The following is a 25228-nucleotide window of genomic DNA, read 5'->3' on the forward strand; positions in this document are numbered from 1 at the left end:
GCCGGCGGTGCCGGGGCCGGGACGGCGGGACACCGGAACGCCGGGGTGTCGGGACAGCGAGACGGGAGCTGCGGCCGGGGAACGACGGGACGGGGACACGGCGGACGGGGGTGCAGCGGGACCGGGGCCCGAGGTCCGGCGGCTGCCCCGACTGCCGGGCGCTGTCTCGGGTGCTGACGGCTCGTCGTGCAACAGGGAGCCGGGGGCATCTCCCTTGCCAGCACGGCGTTTGGAGCCGCCGAGCCCCTTGGCCGGGCTCCCCGCCCGAAGCCTGTCTGCGCGGCAGGCGTGCCGGTAAGGCACATCGGGGCTTTGCCCGCGGTTGCCTTAGTAACAAATATGTATTTTCCCCTGGTTTCATGTGTGTGTCCCTGACTGAATTACAGTTTTGCCCCCTACACACGGAAAAGTTAATCTAAACTGTAGAGCGCTTCCTTTCTTCTTCCCTTCGCTGACCTTTAAATGACATTTCCCGTGGCTGGCAGGGCAGACCGCTCTCTTTCTCTTTTTGCTCACATTGTGGATGGAGAAAGGAAATGTCTAAACTGAGAAAGATGCCTTCAGGTAATCAGAACATAAAGGAAGAAGCGTTTGTCACTCTGCTTTCAGGGCTGGGGCCGCTGGGGCCGGGCTAGGGCTCTTCTCCCACGAGCTGCCGACCTCCTGAAACTTTTAAAACTTCCCGGGGGCAGAGGGGGTGTGTGTGCTGGCTGGATGTGCGGGAAGTAGCCGCCTTGGCTTGAAAAGCAGACGCAAAAAGGATTGTAGAAACTCAGCATATGTGAGTATGCATGGTCTTATATCAAGGCAAATAAATACGTGATTTAATCCCTCTTGAAACTCCTTGTTGAGAGGCTTATCGAAGCAAATTGCCCTGGGCTTTTGAGAAAGCGGTCATCTAACCGTGCTAGGTTGCTTTATCGAGCTCAGGGTTGACATCAATTTCCTGGTTAGCCCGTTTTATCCCCTCTTTCTATGCCACCAGGTTAAAAGTCACTAGGATGACAGCTGTCTTGGCACCTTCAAGAGTGATGCTGTGATGGTATTTGGAGCAACCTGGCCATCGTCGATGAGAAGCAGATGCCATTTCCTACATGTCCTTAAACCATGTGCAGGCAAGGGGAGCCCATGAAATTTGTAACCTGGGTCTGGATGACATCGTGCAACAAAATGATTGGTGTGCTGCTGGTCTTTTTTCCCGCTCTGCTCCTGGAGATGGACGTGCTGCCCAGGAGTGGTGGTCGGAAGGTTCTTCTCTCTGCAGCCTCCTCACAGAGGTCAGTGGCTCGGATGGACGGGGATGTCATCATCGGGGCCCTCTTCTCTGTCCATCACCAGCCACCGGCTGAGAAAGTGCCCGAGAGGAAGTGCGGGGAAATCCGGGAGCAATACGGCATCCAGAGAGTCGAAGCCATGTTTCACACTTTGGATAAAATTAACGCAGACCCGGTCCTGCTACCTAACATCACCCTGGGCAGCGAGATCCGAGACTCCTGCTGGCACTCCTCCGTGGCCCTGGAGCAGAGCATCGAGTTCATACGGGACTCTCTCATCTCCATCAGGGACGACAGGGACGGAGGCACCCGCTGCATTTCCGACTCTCAGACCCAGCCCCAGAGCAGAGTGAAAAAGCCCATCGCTGGGGTCATCGGCCCCGGCTCCAGCTCAGTTGCTATCCAAGTGCAAAATCTGCTCCAGCTCTTCGACATCCCCCAGATCGCTTATTCCGCCACCAGCATCGACCTGAGCGACAAAACGCTGTACAAGTACTTCCTCAGGGTGGTCCCCTCCGACACGCTGCAAGCCAGGGCCATGCTTGACATCGTCAAGCGTTACAACTGGACCTACGTCTCCGCCGTGCACACGGAAGGTGGGTACGGGGCAGCGCCGGCCTCCCCGGGCCAGCCCGGGGCGCTGCGTCCTCCGCGGCGGCTCCGCAAGGACGCGCCTGGGACCCGGGCCGGGGTGCGGCTCCTCCCCGGGAGACCCCCGGCCCTGCCACCCGCGGGGACCGTGAGGCCAACGCGGAGAAGCGGGGGGGATGCGGGGGTGCCGTTCCGGCGGCGCGGAGGGGCCCCCGGCTGCGGGCAGCGGGAGCGGGGCTCGGCGGCGCAGGGATGCCCGCAAGAGATCGGGCGTCTGTCTCCCCGGCGGTCCCGGCCCTGTCCCCATTCCCACACAGAGCGGTTCGCGTGCTTGGAAATAAAAGTTAACAGATGTGAGCAGCTGGATCTGGGGCGGGCAGCCTCTCCCCTCCGGCTGGGCCGGGGCAGGGCCGTGGGGCTGCTGAGTCCGAGAGGCTGATGCGCTGGGTCGCTACCATAGCGGGGAGTTCGACAAAACGGAATCAGGGCTCGGCAGGGACTCCGGGATTAGCTTCTGGCTTTGCTGCGTGTGAACTGATTTCCTGCGTCTGCCAACAGAGAGGAAAGACACCTGAAAATCCCTCCCCTGTCCGTGTAGCCCCTGCAAAGCCAGGTGCCGTGGGGAGCTGATCATGCAGCTTGCATGCAGTTTAAGCAGTAGTCAAAGCTATGGCTCTGCACAATCTGTTCGTAGTCAACAGGTCTTCTTAATTTTAAATATAAAAAAAAAAAATAAAATAGCAATACTAAGATTATTTTAAAGAGGAGACGTTGGTTTATAGCCAGGCTAGGTGGACCAACATAAATTGCAGTAGTAATTGCATTTGATAGAAAATACACTCTTGTGATATATTATTGTGATATTTCCATAGTCCAGTTGTGGTCCCCAAAATGGGATTTCTAAGTACAAAATTGCAAATCTGACCACATTATTGCTAGAGCTTTGCGACTCTTCTGTTTATCTGAGTGTATCTCTTGTATGGATTTGATTTATGATTCTCTGTGCTTACTGAGCTGACTACACACCTTTCATCCTCACAGAGATGACTAAGTAAAATGAGGTAAGAACATACATTGTGACAAAAAAAATTAAAATAATCTCCAGGAAGAGTTCCGTATTTACAACTTTTAGAAGGGAACTGGGTTGATCTGGACACCAAAACCAGAAAGTACTGCAATTTGAGGGGGCTGGGGGACAAGTGCATGAAGCAACAACCTGACATTTGCAGTTCATTTATGCCCTGTTCAGATGAGAAAATGAGCTGCTAGCAAGACTCCAACATGAGCTATTAAGATTCTCTGTTGTTGACAGATGTGATTAGATCCTGTGGAAGGCCAGGATGACAAATAAACATGAAAGGGGTAAATTCTTTGTTGATCTAAATAGCCATCTCTCCCTTCAAGGCACTCTGGGGTACTCTGCTAACACACTGTGCCTGAGGAATTGCCTCAAGGGACTGGCTGCCTCTCTGTCCCACTCCTGTTAACATTAGTGGACCTTACCTCTTTTGGAAAAGTCAACACCCTCTAAAGGGTCGTTATAAGCAGCAACTTCAGTCATTGCTTGTGAGAAATTTTAATTAGATAACTATTTTTTAAAGAATGTTATTCTGTGATGAAAAATAATTGTTGCATGATATTTTTAGACTTCTGAAGTGATACTTCTGAAAATAGGGGTAGCCCACAGGGCAACACTCCTCTTAGGAAAGGTCACAACAATTTTACACATCATGCAGCTTGAGATTCAAATTTGCTTTCTTACTATTAATCTGTGTCTGCCATTCATTTATTTTTAAATTCAAGCCAAAAATGTTACTGAAATTATGTAACAAGCTTCAACTTTTGCATTTCTTTCCAGAAAGACAAGTTATTGACCCCCACCCAATTGCTATTGGGTAGATTCCAAAGACTTTTTTTTCCTTCTATTTAAAGTGAAATTAGTATTCACGAAAATCAGTGTAAATGGTTGCATTTCTGTTGTTTCAAATCCCATGCGTTCACTGTATTGTTAAAGGTGAAATCATCTTCGCAGACAACACAAAACCACTCTGAATAATAGTCTGTGTGAGTAGAGCTGCTCCATCCATGCTATGTTTGGAAATATGGGCATAAAGCGTAGCCAGAAACATTCCTCCTCCACAGTTACTCATAGGCCTCTGTCTTCATGGTGGGCTGCAAAATGTGCTGGAAGGAATTCTAGGGTGCCACTGGTTGGAGAATCTCTTCAGCAGGGACTGTGAGGAAGGGGCACGTTTCTAGGAAATGCACAGCTGACGCTGTGAAGAAGTTAATTCCTTCCTCTTCCAGGTGTTCCAGATCCAGTTTGGCCCCCTTTCCAGAGCAGAAAAGCTGCTTATTTCCCACCTGATCTCGGGTTCTCACGGGGATGGACAATGCTCAGCTCTTGTAGGCGCCCAGCCACAAGGGGATGCAGTGAGACCACTGAGCTGACTGACCGCCTGTGTCAGCGAGCCACACTCAGTCCTCACTCACCCAGGGCAGGGGTCCTGGAAGCTGACCAGAGAAATGAGCCCTTGCTCAGCCTGGACCATCCAGCTCCTCTGCTTACCCTTCCTCTGCTCCTGCAGCCTAGCTGAAGTTGGCTGAATGCCCAAACCAATATCTGGGTACACAGTTATAGCTTTAATGATAATCACGAAGAAATACCACACCATTTGTTGCCCAAGTTTCTTAACATGAAGCCTACATGTGCCATGAGAATGAACATAAAGATGTCATCCATATAGGATGATTCTTTAAGTAGTTTGCATTTGACATGGAAATTTATCCTTCATGTGTCAATATGATAACTAATTAGTGATGATGACATTTAACTACACTCAGTCTCTACACTCTGGTACATGAAGCTGCATGGAGATCTCCCAGACCTGTTGTGGTTTTTTACATAGTGGTTTATTAAGATGTATAAACATTACCTGGGTAAAAACTTCCCAGTTAGTCAATAAAATCTGTTTTTGAAGGTCCATATAGCACGTTGCTCCTTTTAGATTAAAATTTACATATAAAGCTCCACATCAAAGAAGAAAGAGAGGAGTCCCTGTGTTTGGTTATTTTATATGTATCTCAGTGGAGCATAGTTGCCCATCATAAGAGTCGATTTTTTCCCAGAGGGGGCAACAGTCATTAAATGCTGTAACAAATCAGTGCATCTGTCATTTTCAGGCTTTATGACCATATAATTGTTGCAAAGCCTTTTCAAGGCTATTATTTTTTTAAGTTTTCTCCAAAGAGAATTCAGTTTTGGAGTTCTTGCCACGTCTGCATCTCAGATTTTAGGCTTGAAAGTCATTCTTATCTTGAAATGCACATAAGTGAATGCTTAACTTTGAGCCAAAGCTTCCTACGGAAATCAAAGGCATCAAAAAAGCACATGGGTTAAATTGGGCACAATCCTTAGCGTGATAAGGGCAGAAGGAGATATCCTTGCTAAGGGTAGCTTTCCAAGTGAGATATTCTGGTATTTATCCAGATAACCTCAGAGTCAGCTATTCTTCTCTACTTAGACCAGAGAGCCACTGGTGATTTGGTAACACTGTGAAGAATTACAGGGGACACTTTCTTCCTTTCCTGGGGAAGAGGTCCCAGGCTGCCTCCAGAACAAGGGCAGAGATAGCGAGCGCCACTGCTGCGCTGCTTTCATGCTGAAGGCAGAGAAATTAATGAATTTCTGGGGTTGCCACCAGAAAATGCAGAATGGTTATGAGATTGCCGTAGGTTACACTGACTTTCAAAACCCACAAGACGCCTGCACCCTGGCTAGTGATCAGCATGAAGTCTAGACCAAATCCCTCACTTTTAGCTGTTCTTCTTGCACATGGGGCAGGGGAGATGATGGTGTAAGTAGTCCTTTTATCACCTCATCCTCTAAGTACCCCACTTCTGAATAAGAAAATAGAAATACTTAGCACTGGTACCTGGATTTCATTTCAATCACTGACTACCTGTCAGCCTTATAAAATGTATGTGAACATTCATTTGAACGCTTACACTTCAAATACCCCTTTATAAACAAGATTTCCATTCCAACAGATTAACGTGCAGACTTTGCAGAAGCAACTTTAGAAATTGAATGATTAAGATAATTGCACCAAATTTGGATTGTTTAGGAATTAATTTTAGAGAACAGTGAGATGTTTCTGGTCTTGATTAAATTTCATCAGATTTGTATTGCCAGTCTGTTCCTTTTTCTTGAGTATAAGGCTTAAAATGAACTATGATGAAGCAGATGGCACAACTGTAAAGACTTTCAGTTCAAAGTAGATGGTAAGTATATTATCTTCACAATGATTTCTGATAACCTGAGTGCTGTACACTGTCCATTGGACAGGAATCTCATAAACATGGTTATATATGTTGGAAAGAGGATGGAAAACAGCAAATCCCACACTTTATTGCAAATTTCATGAGAAACAAGTTCATTCAGTAGAACCCACTAAGGTAGCTTTAAATATGCTGGAAGATAATTCTTCTGTTTAAAGATAAGTGGAGCTATATTGATCAAATAGCTCAAAGGAATGATTTTCATAAAATTGTGTCTAAGTTCTCAAAGGTGTTTCTAACAATGTTCTATTATTAATTCTATGTGTCACTCAATGATTAGTATGTTTTGATCAAATTATTGTGAGGCAACAGATGAAGGAATTCCAGTTCAAATGTTTGAAATTTTGGAGTGTACAAATGTTTCTATAGATACAAACAATTAAAAAAATGCTCTTAAAGGTTAAGCTAACATAGTGGTATGAATTGTGCTGAGATGTGTTTTCATAAATGCATATTTCAATCTATTTTTTTATGTGTTTAACTTGCTTCACTAACCATCTTCAGAGGCTTTATGACATAAAAAACCGAAAGACATATATCCCAAAGATAATGGAAGTTCATTTCAAACCAAATATCCCTACACTGGATGGATCCCATTAATTGTATTAATTAAAAGATGCTGGAAGAATAATTAACTTTGAAAAAATTATGGTTGGTGACAAACACTGTAGAGATCAAGAGAAATTCCTTCTTGAAAATATATTGCTTTGCATTACTCTTAAATTCACAAATAGTATAGTTCTTCAACTTCACAACTGGCAGCTGCATGAGTTATATCAGCTCAAAAGTTCATCGAACTCCTGTGCCTGCCTTCTCAGCAATACTGCTAGAAGTTCATATTTACCAGTCAGCACAATGCATTCATTTGTGCTTTATTTTTTTCTACATTATGTCCTTGCTATCAGATTTTTATGTCCTACAATCCTTATTAACTCCTGCAGGTTTATTGTCTCACTGAAGACTTTTAAAAATGTTTAAATGACCTTAACTTTCTCAAAAATCTATGTGAAAATGCCTCTAAAATATACCTTTGAACCTAAGGTTTATAACATGAAGGTGCTTGCAATGAGGTCTCTTAGACAGAAAATCATGTAGAGTAAAACCATATAACTGCAGCAGTGTCACCCACTGAAAAAAGTGCTTTAGGGGCCTGATACATCAGTGAGCTGGTAACTATAGTGAGACACCAGAGGCATTGCACCTGCCACATGCAGCCCAGAAAAATGCTGATCAAAGTCATTGCTAACTGAGGCTCCCTGACCCACGTGAAGCAATGCAGAGATTTCAGTTTATCTTTTGGGTGGCAGGAGACCTTGCTGAATAAGCCACTGTCACAGATGGCAGTAATTAATATGTGTGCCTCTAGTCTGAACTGGAGGGCCAGGAACTGACTGGACATTAGTGCACCTAAAGAAACTGTCCTTTCACCTGTGTGTATCTAAGGAATGCTAAGGATTATCACCAGGGATGGTTGGAGAGAAACGTGAAAGCGACAAATGCCATCCAGTGTGTAACCAGTTCAGGTCTGCAGTCTAATTTTTCAAGTGTTCTCTCAAATAAACTATTATTACTATTATTACTATTAATGTACATCTTAAGGAACAATTTCTAAATCTGGTTTGCCAGCAGAATGTTGGCTGAATATGAAAAGAAACAAGAGAAGGAGAGAGCATATCTCCACAATTCCAGCCTGTAGCAAGTTCCCAAGTCCTAGGGCTACCAGACACCAACAAATGTTTCCTTCAGGAGTCTGTCCAATCCCATTTTGTATCCTTTATAAGTCTCTAGAGTATTACAGAATCACAGAATAGTTAAGGTTGGAACAGACCACTGAAGGTCATCTAATCCAGCCTCCATGCCAAAGCAGGGTCCACTAAGCATGTTACTCAGGATTTTGTCCAGATGGATTTTGTATATCTCCTGGAAAGGAGATTCCACAGTCTTTCTGGTCAGCCTGTTCCGGTGCTCAGTAACGCTCACAATAAAGAAGTTTTCCTTCAATCTTATAAATTAATTGTATCTTGTGTGCAGGAATGTTTCCTTAAAACTATTCTTTGATAAGTGCTTTGCTTTCAGAAGTTCATACAAAATTATTCACCTGTTTTTTAATCCTGATCATTATTCTGTACTTCTAATTCCAATATGAAATATGGGCAAGCAGAGCTACATTCAGTATTCAGGGTGGGGGTACACCATGTGACCTCCCTTGTGAGGTAACAATTTCAGTATTGCTCTCAGATCTTTCTGATAAACTTCCAGTCATCCATTACTATTTTAATTAACACCATGTAGTGAATGGATGTTGTCAGAAAAATTACCACAAATTCTTCTTAAATGGCAAGGCTTACTTCAGAGGCAATTACACACAGGGTTATCCTTGTGTATTACCCTTACTTTATTAACACAAGTTTTATTTGCTACAGTTTGGTTCCTATCTGTTAGCCAATTATTAATCCAGGACCTTCTGTTGTGTCCTGTATTACCTCTATTTCTGTCAGAGACTTTAATAAGAGACCTCATCAAAAGCTTTCTTGAATCCTAAGTACTCTATAGTGATTGTATTATTCATATGGTTATCTCCTCAAAAAAAGAAGTCTAATTAGCTTCTGAGATACATGGATTTTTGTTTGTTTGTTTGGTTTTTTTTTCTAAAAATTATGTTGTTTTTTCCCTGATATGGCCATATTTATTTATTGGTACCTTAATACTGTTTTGTTGTTGTTCCTACTAATTAGATTTGTGAAGAAATATCTAAAGTCTGCAGAAATATCGTGTCTGTTGTTCACTGGATTACCCTCTATGCCTCTCTACTCTCCATAAATTCAGTTAAGAATGAAAACTGATATGTGAAAATATAAAATTGCTTTTTCTACTTTACTGCTTGTTTTCGTGCTAAGGCCCCTGTAACTGGTGTTAACACGCCACAATAGAAAAGTAGCTGGTATTGGAAATTTTTTGAAGTCCACCTTATGAATTTGGATTTGTTCTAAAATACATTCTATTGACACTCAGAGACAATGGTTCATTTCTATCCTGCATAAGGAATGACCAGTGAGAACTGTCCTATCCGCCTTCACTGGCAATGCAGACTGAGAGAATTAATTTAACTTTTCTGTTGTGGTTTTATCTTCCCTGAGTGCTCTCTGTATATAATTGGTTATCATTGAATATCAGGCTAGTTTCCCATTTCTTGAATATCTGAAGAATAGTGGGTTATTAGATTCTATGCCTTTATGTCTCAGAATTACTTCATCTTGGTTTTTTGTGGTTTTATATTTCAATTGTCAAGGTATACCCTGTTTTCTTTACCTCATTAGGACACAAGTTAGACTTTTCAAAGTATTTGTTTTATTTTTATTAATTTTGTTTTGTTTATTTTAATAGCATTTTGAATTTTACTTTTTTGCTTTATCATGACAACTTTTTTGATCCTTTTGAATCTTTGGCTCTCAGCCTCTCACATATTCCTGACCAGTCTTTATGGGGTTTGTTCATATTTCACTCTTTTGGATACTCCTTTTAATATCCTTGAAATCAGCTTTTTCATTTTGATATAATTTATTTTGCTTTGAATTAAATAATACTTTCACTGATTTTTTATTTCACATGCAGCTTTTTTCTGTCCAAATATCACTATAGTCACAATTGGAGACTACTTTTTGGATAGTTAGGTCATAACAATTTGTATATGGCTTAAGACTAAATCAAGAGTTGCTTCTTCATTTATGAGTTCAATGAGAAAATGAGCAACACAAGAAACACATGAAAACGAAATCAATACACAGTAGGTAAGATTTGCCTTCATTGTCCATTATCTAACCTACAGTCTGGCACTGCTACCCACAGAGCCAGGGTGTCTTAGTAACATTTTGTGACATGGGCATTGTGCATCACAAGCTGTTTCGTCTTCTGCTGAGCCACTGCCTAAGTGGCTTGTGTCTATCAAAAACCAATGTGACAGATATTTAATTTTACTGACAAGTCATATTGCTTGTTCTGTAGTATTGCGGCCCTCTGTTCAAACAATTTTCATTCAAAATCTCTCTTGGATATTTTTATAAACAAATGAATTTCTTAAAGGATATTTGAATTATGCTAACAGCCATCAGTGATTTATAAGTCTCTTGAAAATTTGACAGAAATATTTTTAGCATGGGCATTTGGCCGTTCTGGTAGACAAAGCAGAGAAGGTCATGTCCTGGGCTGGTGCAGAGAGCAAGTGTAGCAGCAAGGCTCCTATCAAATGCTCATTGAAGTTAATTGGTAGCCCTCTGTCGAGTCCAGTGGATCCTGAATGAAGCTCAGCATGGCCTTCAGATGTTGTCTTCTAAGCTTATTGAGCTGACAAAAGCCATGAAAATCCACAGGGGTTGCGAATCCCACATCCAGATGTATGCCACAGTTAATTTGAAGTAGTGTAAAATTGTGCAAAAACAAAAATGTGTTTCTCGGATTTGCATAGTTATTAGAGGACATTCAGATACAAAACTTTTTCCTTCCAACTAGAAGGAGGCTGAATCTAGTTTTCCCATTCAAGTTCCCCAGTGAATTTAACACTTGCTTCTCTTGGCAAAATATTTGAGGAACAAACCATCATTTTCTTAAATGCAGTTGTTTCACTAGCAGCATTCATTCTTATTCATCTGCGGATACAGATGGGTTTGTACAAGCTAGTAATTTCCCAGACATTTATTCAAACAAAACTCATCCTGGAAAACAGTAATAAGAGCTAGATGTGAATATTGCTGAAATAACAACTATTGGAAATCTGAATAAGTGTTCATAAATACGCTCTTAAAATGTTTGGCCAGGCTCCATTGAACATTGAATATATTTTCCTAGGTGGAGTAGAACATAAAAGATAAAATTGCAATTAATTTTCAGGAAGTGAGAAAACCTTTGAAGCTTGTAAACAAGCATTTCTTACCCATGGGGGGTTGTGAAAAGGCTTCAGCAAATGGAAATTTGACATGTAGAAGTTCGTGCTGGATATTGAAATTGGTGATCCTCCTAATGAGAATGTATTTCCCTAACTGCAAGTTCCACATGAATAGATCTCAGTCTCTTGCCAAAACAGCAAGTGTGTGAAACTGAATATTGGTAGTACTGTTAAGAAATGCTGTATTATGAGCCCTGGAAAACAGTAGGATTATTTGAGAGACTGGAAAGTAAAAATCCACTCCTATTAAACTACAGTTTACAGTAGCAGGCTGACAGCATTCTTTTGGAGACTGCCCTTATTTTCCAGGCATATTTCCTGGGAGGATAAACCCATTCAGTATTGGATTAAAAACTCTACAGCTATCAGCTATATGAAGCAAAGTGCTGAGCTGGGACAGCTGCTCCACTGGAACAAAAGTGTTGAAGATTTTGAGAAGAGGGAATGAACCAGACAGCAGCCCTGACAGCAGCCTGGCAGACTAGGTGTCACTTAGTCCTTTCTTGTTCCCTTCCACCCTTAAGGCACTACAATTGTGGCTCTCAGGTGTCACTGCATTTCCTGTTAAATAGGCTTAATCTTTCTCTTCCAGGTGGATACCTGCACAACTCAAATAAATTTTTGTCCTCTGTCAAGTTAGACCAGGACACCAACACCTGACAGCTCAGTCTGGGCATACTAAGTGACATGGAGCCAGTGTGTGTCACCTAGAGGCAGAATTCCTTCCCTTTCTACATAGTGCCAACCTGGAAATGACATAATGACAGGAAGGTTCTCCAGGAGTTCCTTATGGATTTGTCACCAAACTCAGAAAGAGATAAACAATACTCCATTAAACACATGCCCCTAACCATGCCCTAGTCATATCCTTCAGTGTTGGCATCCTGAAAAAGGGTAGAATAAGGATGTAATAAAAGTGACATTGAGACAGTAATGTACAAAACTGATGCTGTGAAGTTGAGTGAGTCAACAAATATTAATTTCAATATATTATAGAACAGCCAGAAATGGACGGTATTGTGTTATGCCAAAGATGCAAACACAAAAGACAAATGAGCGATGTCAGACAGCTTTGGCTACAAAGACAGCAATCCCCAGAATAATAGGAAGACAGTGATGCAGACTTCAGCTGACAAAAAATTGTAATTAAATTAAAACCAATCAGTGAGATGCTATGAAGAATAGCTCTTCTCAAACAAACCTGATTTTATTCCCTGATGAAAATGCAAACTTGGCAGTTACAGATTGAAAGTGCAGATCAAGTATCTTAGATTTCTTTTCAGGCACTGAATCAGTATTACAGATTATTTTCATTAAAAAAGCACTGTGCAACGTCAGAAAAACAGATGTGCCATAAATTTAAGCTCAGCAAGTAAAGGGTGACCATCAAGTGCAGCTGACATAGGAGAATTAAAATAGTGTCCTTGAAAGAAGTCCTAATGCACTTTATGATTATAGAGGAATTATATATGAAAAAATTCCCAACCCAGAAGTTAATGTCATCCTTGAGAAACTGGGAACTTCACCTCAATCTAAGGATTATTACTTTAAATTTTGGTATTTGTTCAGTTCTGTTATCAACTCTTAAAAAATCAATATTAAAATATTGAAAAGAGATAGGGATGAAACTCTGAATAATTTGAGGGCTGGAAAAAAGTGCTTAATAGCAGGAATCCAAATTAGCTTAATCTGTCTGGTTTTTCAAAAGGAAATGCAGTTTTATGTGTCAAAAATACTTCATTTCCTGCAAGCAAACAAAGCCACTGGGAGCTACAGGGCTCTACATCCTAATGGTTAAATGCAAAATAAGCACTGATTTCTGGTAAGGCTACAAATTCCAAATAGAAAAAAGACCGACGTTTTTGCTTGTGCTGATGATTAATCACTGAGATAAATGACTGAGGAAAGTTTTAAGTTTTGATGTTGTCTAGTCAAAATTAGCTGCAGATATTCCATAACTGTTTTATTTGAACTGCATCTCACTGGACACAGCACAGCTGGATCTGGAGCAAATGTATGAGCTGGAATTTGATAGGTAGTAGTGGTCAGATAATAAGAGCATTAAATCTTGTTTATTTGTGAGTAGTTTTAATTATCTAAGGAGGCAAGAAAAATGTTTTATGTGAAGAACAGCTTAATATTTTGTTTATTCAGCTGCCTAGGAACATCAAAAGTATCTTGTGCAGTGGGTACTGATTGTAGAGGAAGAGAAACTCAGGATGAAATAATCCCATCAGTCAAATTCAGCCCACTGTTTCAGTTAACATACAGTATTTTAAGTCAGTATTTGTCCACTCCTCAGCACTTGGTGCTTGTAATGCATTTTGCCCTTAGACTACAGGGTCCCAGTTCCTACTGGTTTTGTTTGCTTGGGGGAAATTTCCATTTTCATGTGGAATTTATACTTCACTTATTCTCATACAAGTGACATAGATGTCAGCCCCTGTCTGTGACTGAAGAAAACAGCAAGTTTTCGAAAAAGATGGCATTTTCCGGTAGTCTAATTAGAATACTGCTTTGTACCTAAAATTATTTAATTCATATGACAGCCCATGCAAAGTCAATGAATTAAAAAACACTATGAAAGAAAGCAAGAATTTGATAGCTAGGTTGATTAACATTCTTAGCCAGCAGTTTTTCTAGAATTTAATTCAGTGCAGAATTTCTGATTATCTGTTTTAACAGATATAGTGTGGACATCAATATTTTCTACTTGATTCAGATCCCAACCAACATGTTATAACACAATCTCTTCATGCAATGAACATCTCAATGCCCTTTCACAAAGTAACTTAGAGTATAGCCATTTTTGTCCTTGTCCCAGCTACTTCTGACTTTTCTACTGAGTCCAAATATGTGTGAAATAATGCATTCCACCTTTGTCACAGATGTGTTGTTTGTGAAGTGAGAAACAGGAATGCACTGGTACCATGAATATCCAGAGTCACATAACTGCTTTTTATAATTCATGTCCTGAGGACATATGAATAATAAAATTGTCTTCAAAGTTCTGGAAAAACATCTGTATTCAGAACTATGGTTTGGCTTTAATGAAGTCAGTAGGAGCTATTGACTGAAATTTAGCCATGATGATGCTATGTGATGATCCTGTAAGGTGCAGAACGCTCTTGCTTGATCCCAAATGGCAAGTGAATGATATCTTGACTTTAAGCACTTGGATTATGCAGGGCAATAACTAACCACACACTTAGACAATACAGTTTCTGGGGGTAGATAGCATCACAAAAGTGCCCAGTGCCTTACAGGATGAGGCTGGGTGTGCTTATCTCACATTAAAGACAGGCTTTCTACTGATAAAGCAGACATTTATAAGCCTTGTAAGGGACTCCACAGTGGGTTAGTCTATGGGGAAACCAAAGAGCCTTAGAACTGTGCGTATCAAGGGATCGTGAAAATTGATGAGTGGGTTAAATAAAGACAGGCTGCAACCCACTGGAGAGAAAGGGCAGGATTTTGGATGTGCTGTTTTGAAGTGACAGGAAAAGTTAGTTGCTTCTGTCTTTCTTTAAAGTGGAGTGCTGAAGTAAGTGATTAGATTGCCTTTCTAATTATTTTCTAATTTTATGAATAGAAGATCAAGGTAAGTAGGCAGCTAACTGAACATTGAAACTTAATTGTATTCACTCATGTAAAAGCTATGATTTATTTTAAAGTATTTTGCTTGTTTTGCTCTAATTACTCATTTGTTATACTGGGTTACACTATGGTAAATGTCACCTGGATTTTTTCCACTTGCTGTTATAATGAATAATCTTAGGGTGATAATTTGTATGTGCTTAAATTCCCGAGCTTAGGCAACTCTTTTATCATAATACATGCAGGAAAATAACACACAAAGCAAAAAAAGAAAGAAACTACTTCTGTGTTCTCTGTCACACTAAGAGAGGCTCTCATGTAAGAGGCTATCGGCTTTATTGGTGTTGTCAGGTTTCTTATGCTTCTACAAACTTTAACTCCAAAGGATGATATCCTAAATTGTCTAACCTCTAACAAATACTAATTTAAAATTTGGAACACACAATGTCTTGTGAAACAGAAATTTTAGAAAAGGTATAGAGCTTATTTAGAATAAGCACTATCTGTGCTTCATTTCTTAGTAGGCAGGTTTTGTTTTCTAACAGCAGCATGCAGGAGACAAATGGAAGCTACCATGAAAGGGCACGATGATAGGATTTTTGTTGAATCATTTGCTTTTGCTGAATCAGCACCTTAGAAAAAGGGAAATATCCCATAGGAATCTTCTACCCATCTTTGCCTCTGACTTCAGGTCTCATCATCCCATCCCATAATAATCATAGCCTATACCTTTCTGTATGTAGCCTCCTAGTCTTTCCTACAACTCCATCTCCCAGGCCTGTATCTCAGAATCTATATTGATACTTAGAACAGTCTCTAAAAAAGCTCAGTTGACTTTTCATCATTTTCAGAACATAGTGGCTTCTGGAAAAGCACACAAGTACTGCAAAATCACTCATCTTCAGTGCTGCTCTTTTCATGTGTTTAACATAATCCACCAGATTTTTGTAGCTTGGAAAACCAGGCATAAGGATCTCTGAACCACACAGATTGTATGGTCATGCCCTCAGTCAATAGCAAGTGCGTTTTCTTTAGACTGAAAAAAGCTAGGTGCCCGAGCTGACTAAGCTGCAAACTTAGTTTTCAGACAGACAAAGAATTTGAAAAAAGCTTTGTAGTCATTACAATTAGATCATACTTGGCTTTTTTCCACCTCTAGATTATTTAAATATAGGAATAAGATTAACTTTCAATTTGATTTCATTGATGTCCATTAAAGATTTGCCACTGATTTCTGTAGGAAGAAGTTTGGTTTTAATTATTATACAATTTCAAGGCAAATATACATGCATATAAGCAAAATGTACATGCATATGAGCGAAGAGGGTTATAAAACACAGAACCTGAGGGAAAGCCTGTACGTGTTAGAAATGGAAACAATATTTCTTCAGTTTGCCTTATTTTGTGTAGAAAGATTTCAGGAATACATTCTAAAAGTGTGAATCTCTATAAAGAATTGCTCCATGGTAATGCATATTTGAATTTCAGTCTCAGGGAAACTTTATGCTGCTGCCAATGATCTGTGTGGTGACAAAGTCCATTGTTACTTAGAATACAGGGAAAAGAGTGTTCTCTATACTGTAGTCAGGAGCACCAATAAGCAAAAGCATACATTTTAATAAAAAGAGGGAAGGGGTGGAGCACACCTTCAAACACAGATGCGTTACCTTTAATTTCTGCAACTTAGATTTTATTCAGAGCATTTAAGTTCTATAAGTAGCAAGAAGTTCTGCTTCACTGCTAATTAGGAGTAGACCCAATAGAAAGGAGGGATCTAAATATGTGTCAAGGTTAAATGAAGAGAACAAAACAAAAGAAGAAATGTTTTACCTTAAGCCTAATGCACCTTGGTGATTGACTGCACCTTGGCTGTAGACACAAGTGATTAATTCATGTTTTAATTATGGAAAAGTGCTTTGGACAACTGGAATTATTTCAACGTCAAGAAAATGTTTTATCCTGGGCCGCTCTTAAGAGCCAAGAAAGGACACATGAGAGAGGTTCTTATTATAAATGTTGTCTCACTGATCACACTAACTGAAGGGGTTCTGGATCAACTCTTCCCTGAGAAGCTGAGAATATCATTTTTTGAAGCATTACTGTCAAATGTGACACTGCTGTATTTTGCAATAACTGCTTATGTATTAATTTTTCCAAGTGGAGGATTGACTCTGACCAGTGGTCGACCACCCACACTCCTCCTCACTCTGTACCAAGGGGACAAGGAGTGAAAATGGGTAGAGCAAGAGTGAATCCAAATGGCTGCAAATCCAAAACACAGCCCCATACAGGCTGGTGTAAAGGAAGTTCACTCCATTGCAGACAGAGCCAGTAGAGTCCAGCTCAAGAAACACCTCCTTCAGTGACTAAGCCACTCTTCTATGTGAAAGATGTATTTTCTTACTCTCTCATGTTGAAATTGAAACTATATCGCCCACTTCTCTGATGAGTGCTCTAAATGCTGAAGTGCTTGATTTGAACTTTTATGTCTGCAGTGGCCTCATTGAGTTTGTAGCATCACACTGAAACTTTCTCAACTAATACCTTAGAGATAATGGCATTAGCATTTCAAACTCTAGCCACTTGAGGACTTAGAACTGTAAAATTATTTAATCTTGATTTACAGTCTAGAGCGCTCTTATGGACAATTCCTATGTTGCATGCATTGTGCTTAAATAGCCTGGATACCTGTGTGACCAACTCTACTGATGAGATATAGAAATATATTATAGATAAATGACATTTCATATACTTCTGTTCAAAAGTTTCACCATTTTTTAAAGATGCTTCCAAGTGTTGTAGAAATTGTGGTGTTATGAGAACTTCAACTGTTTTGAAATAGAAGACATATTTTAGGAATGCAGAGTAGTGACAGAGGTCTGGACTTAATGCCAATTGAGCAGAAGTTTCCCAAGACAAAATTCGACTTAAAAATGACACAATTCTCCAAATATTTTCTTCAAGGTCTCCTTATGTTGTATAATTGTATATGAGCACTTAACCCACTTTGAAATCCAACCTGGTAAGTTCCTTAATAGCAATAGTTCTCTTGAAATGTTGTTCTAGAATTTAATTCCTTCTACAATTAAAAGCTGCTCAATGCTTTACCTTTGGATGGTGCTTTGGAGTTTATTTGTTTTTGGTCTGAGAAGGAGGCTTTCCCCTTGTATAGCTCATTTAAAGTCACATCTTCTTCTTTCATGATCTTGATGGCTACTCTTTGAGATTGCATCATTTTTCCATCATCTTGTAATGCTGGATATCAGTGTAGAAGCAGCCTTGATACTCTGAAATAGAGCTAAGTGGTACTATTGCTACAGTATCGTATTCATATAGCTAAACTCCAATTCTATTGTTTTTTTAGCCACAGCATTACCTTTAGTGCTTATCTATTATAATTACCATAATTGCATCCCTTGATGGACTCCAATATCCCATATATGCAGAATATTTAGCTCCCAAAAGTTTAAATTTTCATGTGTATTAAACTGTATATTTCTTTGTCTCTGTCCAGTTTACTGATCAACGTAGATCAGGCTGCATTGGTAACTTGTCTCCCAATCTTTCTGTCATTTGTGAATGTTATTGGTAATGCTTTTGTATTTTTGTTTTTCCAGGTCACTGATTAATGTTAACTCGTAAAATTTAAGGACAGATCCTTATGGGACACTATAAAGAGACACCCAGTCAATTAGTGTTCTTTTACTGCAAGTGTATGTTGAAACCTACCAGCCAGATCTATTTTATGTCTGCAGTACTGATTGTTATCATTCCAGCTTCATAGCCAAAATCTCATGCAAAATCAAGGTAGATGTCCTGTGGAAACTGAGTAGTATTGCATTGACTATAATACTTTTGATAATCAAGATTATAAATTCAGTTATAAGTGATGATTTGGATAATTGAATTGGAAACACCTAGTTTCCACAAACACATAATGATTGGTAACCCTTACATTGCCCCATTCCCTTACTGTTTTTGTACACAGATTCCATGTCAGCTGACAAAACAACCTATTATTTTGTCCAAAATGAATGTCAGGCTGACAGACCTGTAATTACTCAGGTTAATTCATGCTTTTAAATATTGCACAGCGCTGCCTTTTTTGCAGACCTCTGGCACTTCACAACTTCCATCAGCTATTGAAAATAGTTTCTGGTAGTTCAGAGGTTTGTCAGCAGCTTCTGTCAGAAGTTATCTGAACACATCCATTTAAAAATGCCTGCCTTTTGGAGCTGCCACTTGATTTCTTCCTGAGTTGGGAAGGGACATTACCATTCATCATCACCATCAACACCGTCACCATCTTCTGGTATGTATACATTATATGTCTCTTTCCCAAAATACAGAAAATAAAAACATATTAAAAGATCCTTTCTGTTCTGCAGAATCCCTTCTACCACTGACCCATCATCATTGTCCCTTTTTTTCTTTCTTTTCTGAAGTTCCCAACTTTTAAAGCTTCTCTCTTAGCTTTTGAACTGAAATATCACCTACCAAATGGCATAATTTCATTTTTTCCATAAGAGGAAGGCCAGCTCAGATCTAAGCAAAGAAAGTTGCTTGGACAGATTAGTGGGAGAGGCAGAGGAAGGCCCAGTTCTGCTGCCCAGTTTCAGGATCCACATTTTACTATCTGCCAGGAGCAACCAACCTGCTGCCCCAAAGCTTTCACCTGTTCCTAAATCCCAGGGTCGCTCCTGCCATTTGACAATGCTTTTGACTAGGCTTCAGTCAGCTCCAGTTACAGAGCTCCCATGCAGCAGATGGCTGGTGGTGCTGTGTGTTCAGAAGATGTAAAATTTCTATTGGTGTCGCTCAGAAAGGTTCCCTAGTCAACATTAAGCCACTTGAGTCATTGTTGTGCCTTTAGTTGTGCCTGCACTTGGGTTTTGCATTGAAGAAGCAATGGCATTTTGTTTCTTGAGGATGGTGAACACAGCAGCTGTCTCAGGGGAATTGTCTATTCCAAGTGTAGTGTTCTGACATAACTATGAGAAAAGAAAGAAAATAGTCATTTGTGGTTAAAGAAACAAACTTCATAGCACCCCATAGGTAAGAGACAAAACCAGCTCATCTGTCTCTTGCTCTGTATACATATATGAACATACAGAAGTACTTCAGATGTTTTCCATTGACATTTTGTTTTATGTTCATCAACCTCTGTTAATATGAATACCCACTCAGAATAAAATATTGCTTAGGAGGGGAGAAAAAGCCCCTACTAATCCACTCAAATTAAGTTGTCATGAAAAAAATAGTTTGCAGAGATCTCAAGAAATGTTAAGAAAACCAGAAATCTTTCTGCCTTTGCATCTTCTTCAGATTTGTTAAATTAAGATTGAAGGCATCATGTCAGATGAGCAGCAGTGCTTGTGAGAGTGCATTTATCAAGTGCTAATAAGAGGATGACGGAAAATTGAAATGCCATTAAGATCTTATTCTTCATTAAAAGTGAAGTACTAAATTATGCACTAATTCATTCTGACAGATGATATTCTGACAGAACTGATATCTATAACAAAATGTGACTGAAGTGGATGCAATTCAGGAAGTGATGTTTCATTTTTTTCCCCTAGCAGTATGATATCAATGTAATAGATAATTCAGATTTGGATTTTTTTTTGTCTTCAATCCATTTATCTTTGATCATCAATACTTTTTTTTATAGGCAGACATGTACTTACAAAAACAGCAAAATCATTAGCTTCTTAGATTGTAAGAAAAATGAAGTAATTACTCTAATTAATATTGCCAAGGAAGACTGTCCCATCTAACCTCTATTCCCAGACAATGTATGTGATAACATTTTAAAATATGATGTTGTTAACAGCCTTTTCTGTCTCAGGTTGTATTTTTTTATTGGAAATGCAAACATTATTATAACTGCCGATGAGACTAAACAGAAGACCAAGTGCTGTGGAACTCTTGCGAGTCGCTTTTCTATAAAACTTCAGTTACACCTCTTTTTGGGGTATAGGGTGGGAAGCAAGGCTGGTAGTGAGTACTTCATCAAGATATTGCAGAGATTTTTCAGATATAATTTTTACTCATGATTTTTTACTGGTTATTGAGATAAATTCTAATCTTTGGCTGAGAAGTGCCAAACAAAACTCATCACACCAGGGTTTTAGTCCAGATAAAGGCCCTGCTGTTCCTGAGCTTCTCTTTAGATGTCACAATGAGGCTCTTCTAATGCTCACTGAGTGAAAGTGGTTACAAGGAAAGTATCAACCACAACTATTTTAGCAAGCAGTGCAGGGCACAGAGCTGCCAGACCACTGCATTGCTTCAGAGGTCGATTAGGGCTTACATGAAGAGAGGTGATTCTCCCTAGGCAGGTGTACTTGGAGTGTGCCACCAAACTTGGTCCCAGCACCACTGAGAACCTAGCTGCTGCTCTGAGAGTGTTTGGTTTTCCCTCACAGGAGAATAATGAAAAAATCCTGGTGAAAAGAGAGGACAAAAAGGAAAATCAGATACATTGCAGATTCCTTTGGCTGCAAAGTGCTATGCAATAGATTCCTATATGTTAACTCAGTAAATAAAATTTACCCATTTTTCCTTTTTTTTTAAATAATTGCAGTAAAGTGTCAGATGATGCATTAAAAGTGGTACCTTTAAATATCAAGTTAAATTTACCCCTAGCAGAGTCTGCTGATTTACATTTTTTATCAAATCCTAATTTGTTTCCTCTCTAATCTCTTAATTTTGTTTTTAGCATGTTTTATTAGTTTGATATGCCCACTTTGTTAGCTAAGGATGATGCAACAAGACAGTTTAGAAATTCTATACTGTGAGAATTCTCAGAGTCATTGTATAAGCCTGAAACCCTCATTTTTTTCAGCAGTCATTTGCTTGAGCCTCTGTTTTTGAAAAATAAAATCAATAGATATTCAATCCAGATAAATTTAGACTTTTTTAAAAAGGGCATCATGGAAATGTTTGTTTTCAATTTAGTAAGAGCTTGAAATTTCTCAGAAAGCACTAAGCTAAAATTAAGGCAGACAAACTATTTAAGTAAAAATGGAAATCCTTATGCAAAAATATTATGCCAGGAGTCATCAGCCTTTATTATTGTTATATAGTAAAGCATTTTCACAGAATCACAGAATATTCACAGATTTGGAAGGCACCCACAAGGATTGAGTCCAGCTCTTAAGCGAATGGCCCAAAAAGGGGTCAGAAAAATGAATATGTTTCATTTTTAGATATATCTTGATGATCTTTCACTTCAGCTGACCTTTAGCTGACTTCAAAAGCTTTTTGTAGGGCTGTTTGTCTTTTCTGATTATTTGGTAATCTTGCCTTGGCTCTTTCAATCATAAATAAGATGTATTTGATGATTTTCCAGAGTTTGGTAACAATTTCTGGTATTTTCTTACGCTGTTCTTAGATTTTTCCACTCTGTACGCTGAGGATTGTTTCAATAAATCTCAAAAGATAATTGGTTTATCTCTTAGATTCTGAAAAGCCTGTGAGAGGATTTTGTCAACTATGCCTTTGTGCTTTTAAACATGGCTCTGCTGTACTGCTGTATCTGCTGGAAACACAGTCCCCTTGCATCTGTACAGGCAACAGTCACCCAAGGAATAGAAAGAGGAATGATGGAACCAAGAGAGGCAAAAATGTTGAGATACAAGTGTCGAGAGACAAGTGTTGCTGATATTTATTAAAATCTCCAAACTTATACAACCTTCATCCTTTGACCTTCCTCTGCATCAAGTGGCAGCAGCCTTTTAAAAATTGCCAGAAATATAAGCTCTGTTTTTGCACTTGTATATGCATGTAACCCCAGATTCAATAAGTTAAATCTGCATCCTCAAAACAGTAGGTTTTTTGTCCTCACTCTGTCATTTAACATGCTTTCCAACAGCTTATAGATAGTCAAGTTACCAAAGCTGAAAATTGAGGTCTGCCTAACGCATCTCCTTCTCATAGTATGTTAATATGCATAACCATATGCTTTTCTGATTATATTAAAACCTGGACAGATGTATGGGATAAGATTGTAGTTCATTTGGAAATACCATAGCAATGTGAGATATGTTTTTGAGGAAAAGCTAATCTTAGACATAAGATCTTGTACACATAAAATACGAAACCCAATTGTTGTTATGTAGGAGGGAGGACTATAGAAAAGTCTAGCAAATGTAGTTTAAGTTAATACAAATTCTGTCCATTATTTTGAGGTTTGTTGTTGCCAGTGATTTTGCAGGGAAGGGCTTTCTCATTGTTGTGCCAGTAATTCCTGTCATCAGGCTGACATTTCAAGAGCAGCCTGCTGCATTTGTACTCACCCTCCTGGATGCATCAAAAACACATTCACACCCTCCCCTCAGCCCCGTGCCTGGGAAGGGGCCTCAGTGATAGTGAGAGAGAGGCCATGGAGTTACCCATGCACTCAGCCCAGACTGTCTTTGGTAGGCATCTTTCGCTCTCCATATGGGAGAGCAACAGCCTGGTATGAGTTGCAGTGCATGCTCATGGAATTGCTGCATATTGCACACATGAGGGAGTTTCTTATCTCCTTCCTCTGGGTAAGCATCCTAGAGGAGTTTAAACTGAACCTATGAAGGAAATAAGCTAAAATCTGTGACAATAATTTGTGTATGGTTTTAGACTGACAGTCTTTTCTCCCTCTCTTCCCCTTTGATGTTTTACCTGTGCAATCAGGAAGTCTCAAGATGGATCCTGATGATACCAAAGGAAATGAACAGTGGCTAATTTCAATATTACCTTCTGAGGCTCGAACAGTCTCAAAAGAGATTGAGAAAAATTTGCATTCAGATCATATTTTAAACAGATATACTGTTCACTATTTTTTGAGCACATAGATGGTGAAAAATATACCAGCATTTTAGAAACAAGGAAACACTGCTGATAAGGAAACAGCTTAATGCACTCTGCACCTTCTAAGGGAATCCCTATCATATAAGTAGGATCTACCCAGTCCTTGAGCATCTCTGCTCTCATATAGTGCACAGATGCCTAAAATTCCCTATTCCAAGCAGCTGTGGGTTCGTTTCTTTATACAATTACTTACAGAAACATCACTCTTTTACTCCAATTTAATCATAGAGTCTAACAAGTCTAACAGGAGAGTGCTCTTCAAAATAGGGCAAGACAAAATTTCATTAAAGGTGTTCTGTTAGATCACAGTATTGTGATCAGCTTCTCAAAAGACAAGTGCATGCAAACCATACAAACAAACTACTCAATTGCATTAAACAGCAAATTCATTGAAAAGAACAAAACCAACACATTTACAATTGATAAAAGGGACATATAAGTGCCATCCAAAGTAGCATGTGAGTTGTATATATCTTAGTTACATCTTAAGAAGAATCATTATTTTCTTTCCACAATAACAGGGGAAATATCAGTATTTTATATGCTATTTTGATGAAATTTTGGTTTCGTACTAACAATCATCAAATCTATCAAATATTGTGGAGAAGAGGTTATGTAAGACTTCTATAAAGGACTAACAGATCTTATTTTAAATTCTAGAAATGCTTTGTTGGAGAGAGAAAGAGTTTGTGTGAAACCTCAGTGGTATACAGAATTTGCTACAGCCTTTGCACTGCTGATGTTTTTTCTCTAAGAAGACCTATTTTTCTCTCCATCTATTTAACATTTTTATGAACCTTTTAAGAACTTGCTGTCTTAAAGACCCTCTCTGTTCTTTCGGTTTTCTTTTCTTTTAACACTTGGCCAACTTAACACCTCTGCTTAATACCAATTTGTATTATTGAAGGTTAATGGTAATTTGAGGAGATACTAATTTGGGGAGAAAGTGATTCTTTTTTCTGAAGAAAGAAAGGAAAGAAAGGAACAAAGAAAGAAATTATAAAGTGTCCAGTACAATAGAAACTGAAAAATTGTTTCTTTTTTGATCTCATATGTGTTTTGCTATCAGCACCAATTCATTAATTTATATTTTAATTAGATACGAGAAGTCAATGATATTTGGCCTGAAAACATCCTATACATCTGAAAGATTCAGTATCTTCTCACTTGTTGCTTACATCTTGTCACAGAACATTATGTTATTTCATACCAGATGCATGTTAGTAATGTCAAAATGGAATTTGTAGTGTCTTGTGCTTTTGGATCAGAGAGAGAGAGAAAGAAATAGGAAAAGCAGAAGGAAGGTGGGGGAGAGAAAGAAAGAAAGAAAGAAAGAAAGAGACAGAGAGAAGATTAAGTGGAAAGTTATACACCACCCTCGTGGATCCAGCAGAGTCCCTTTTGTCCACTTTTTCTGGTCCTCTTGGTGGTGGGTGTACCGCACATTCAGGTATTTGTGGGAACATGCCAAGCACCTCCTCTGCACTGGGGAGTTTTACACTGTCTTTTTAACATACTCTGGATCTGTGGAAGGCCCTAGGGATAAGTTTGGGGAGAGCTTCTGGGGTCTTTGATAGTTTATGACCCTTTTTAAAACAAGACACCTGCCTCTCATGTGAATGTTCTATGTGAA

The 25228-nt window shown here is 39.4% G+C and overlaps 1 protein-coding gene across 1 annotated transcript in view; it reads left to right on the plus strand.

Moving 5' to 3' along the window:
* Positions 1-1107: 1107 nt before the first annotated feature.
* GRM1 (glutamate metabotropic receptor 1) overlaps positions 1108-25228 on the plus strand; it is a 182132-nt gene continuing 158011 nt past the window's right edge. The window contains exon 1 of the mRNA XM_058835267.1: positions 1108-1870. Within this exon, the coding sequence (XP_058691250.1) occupies positions 1108-1870 (763 nt within the window). The remainder of the gene's footprint in view (positions 1871-25228) is intronic.

The sequence above is a fragment of the Poecile atricapillus genome, chromosome 3 (genome assembly GCF_030490865.1).
Source record: "Poecile atricapillus isolate bPoeAtr1 chromosome 3, bPoeAtr1.hap1, whole genome shotgun sequence".
NCBI classification, from domain to species: domain Eukaryota; kingdom Metazoa; phylum Chordata; class Aves; order Passeriformes; family Paridae; genus Poecile; species Poecile atricapillus.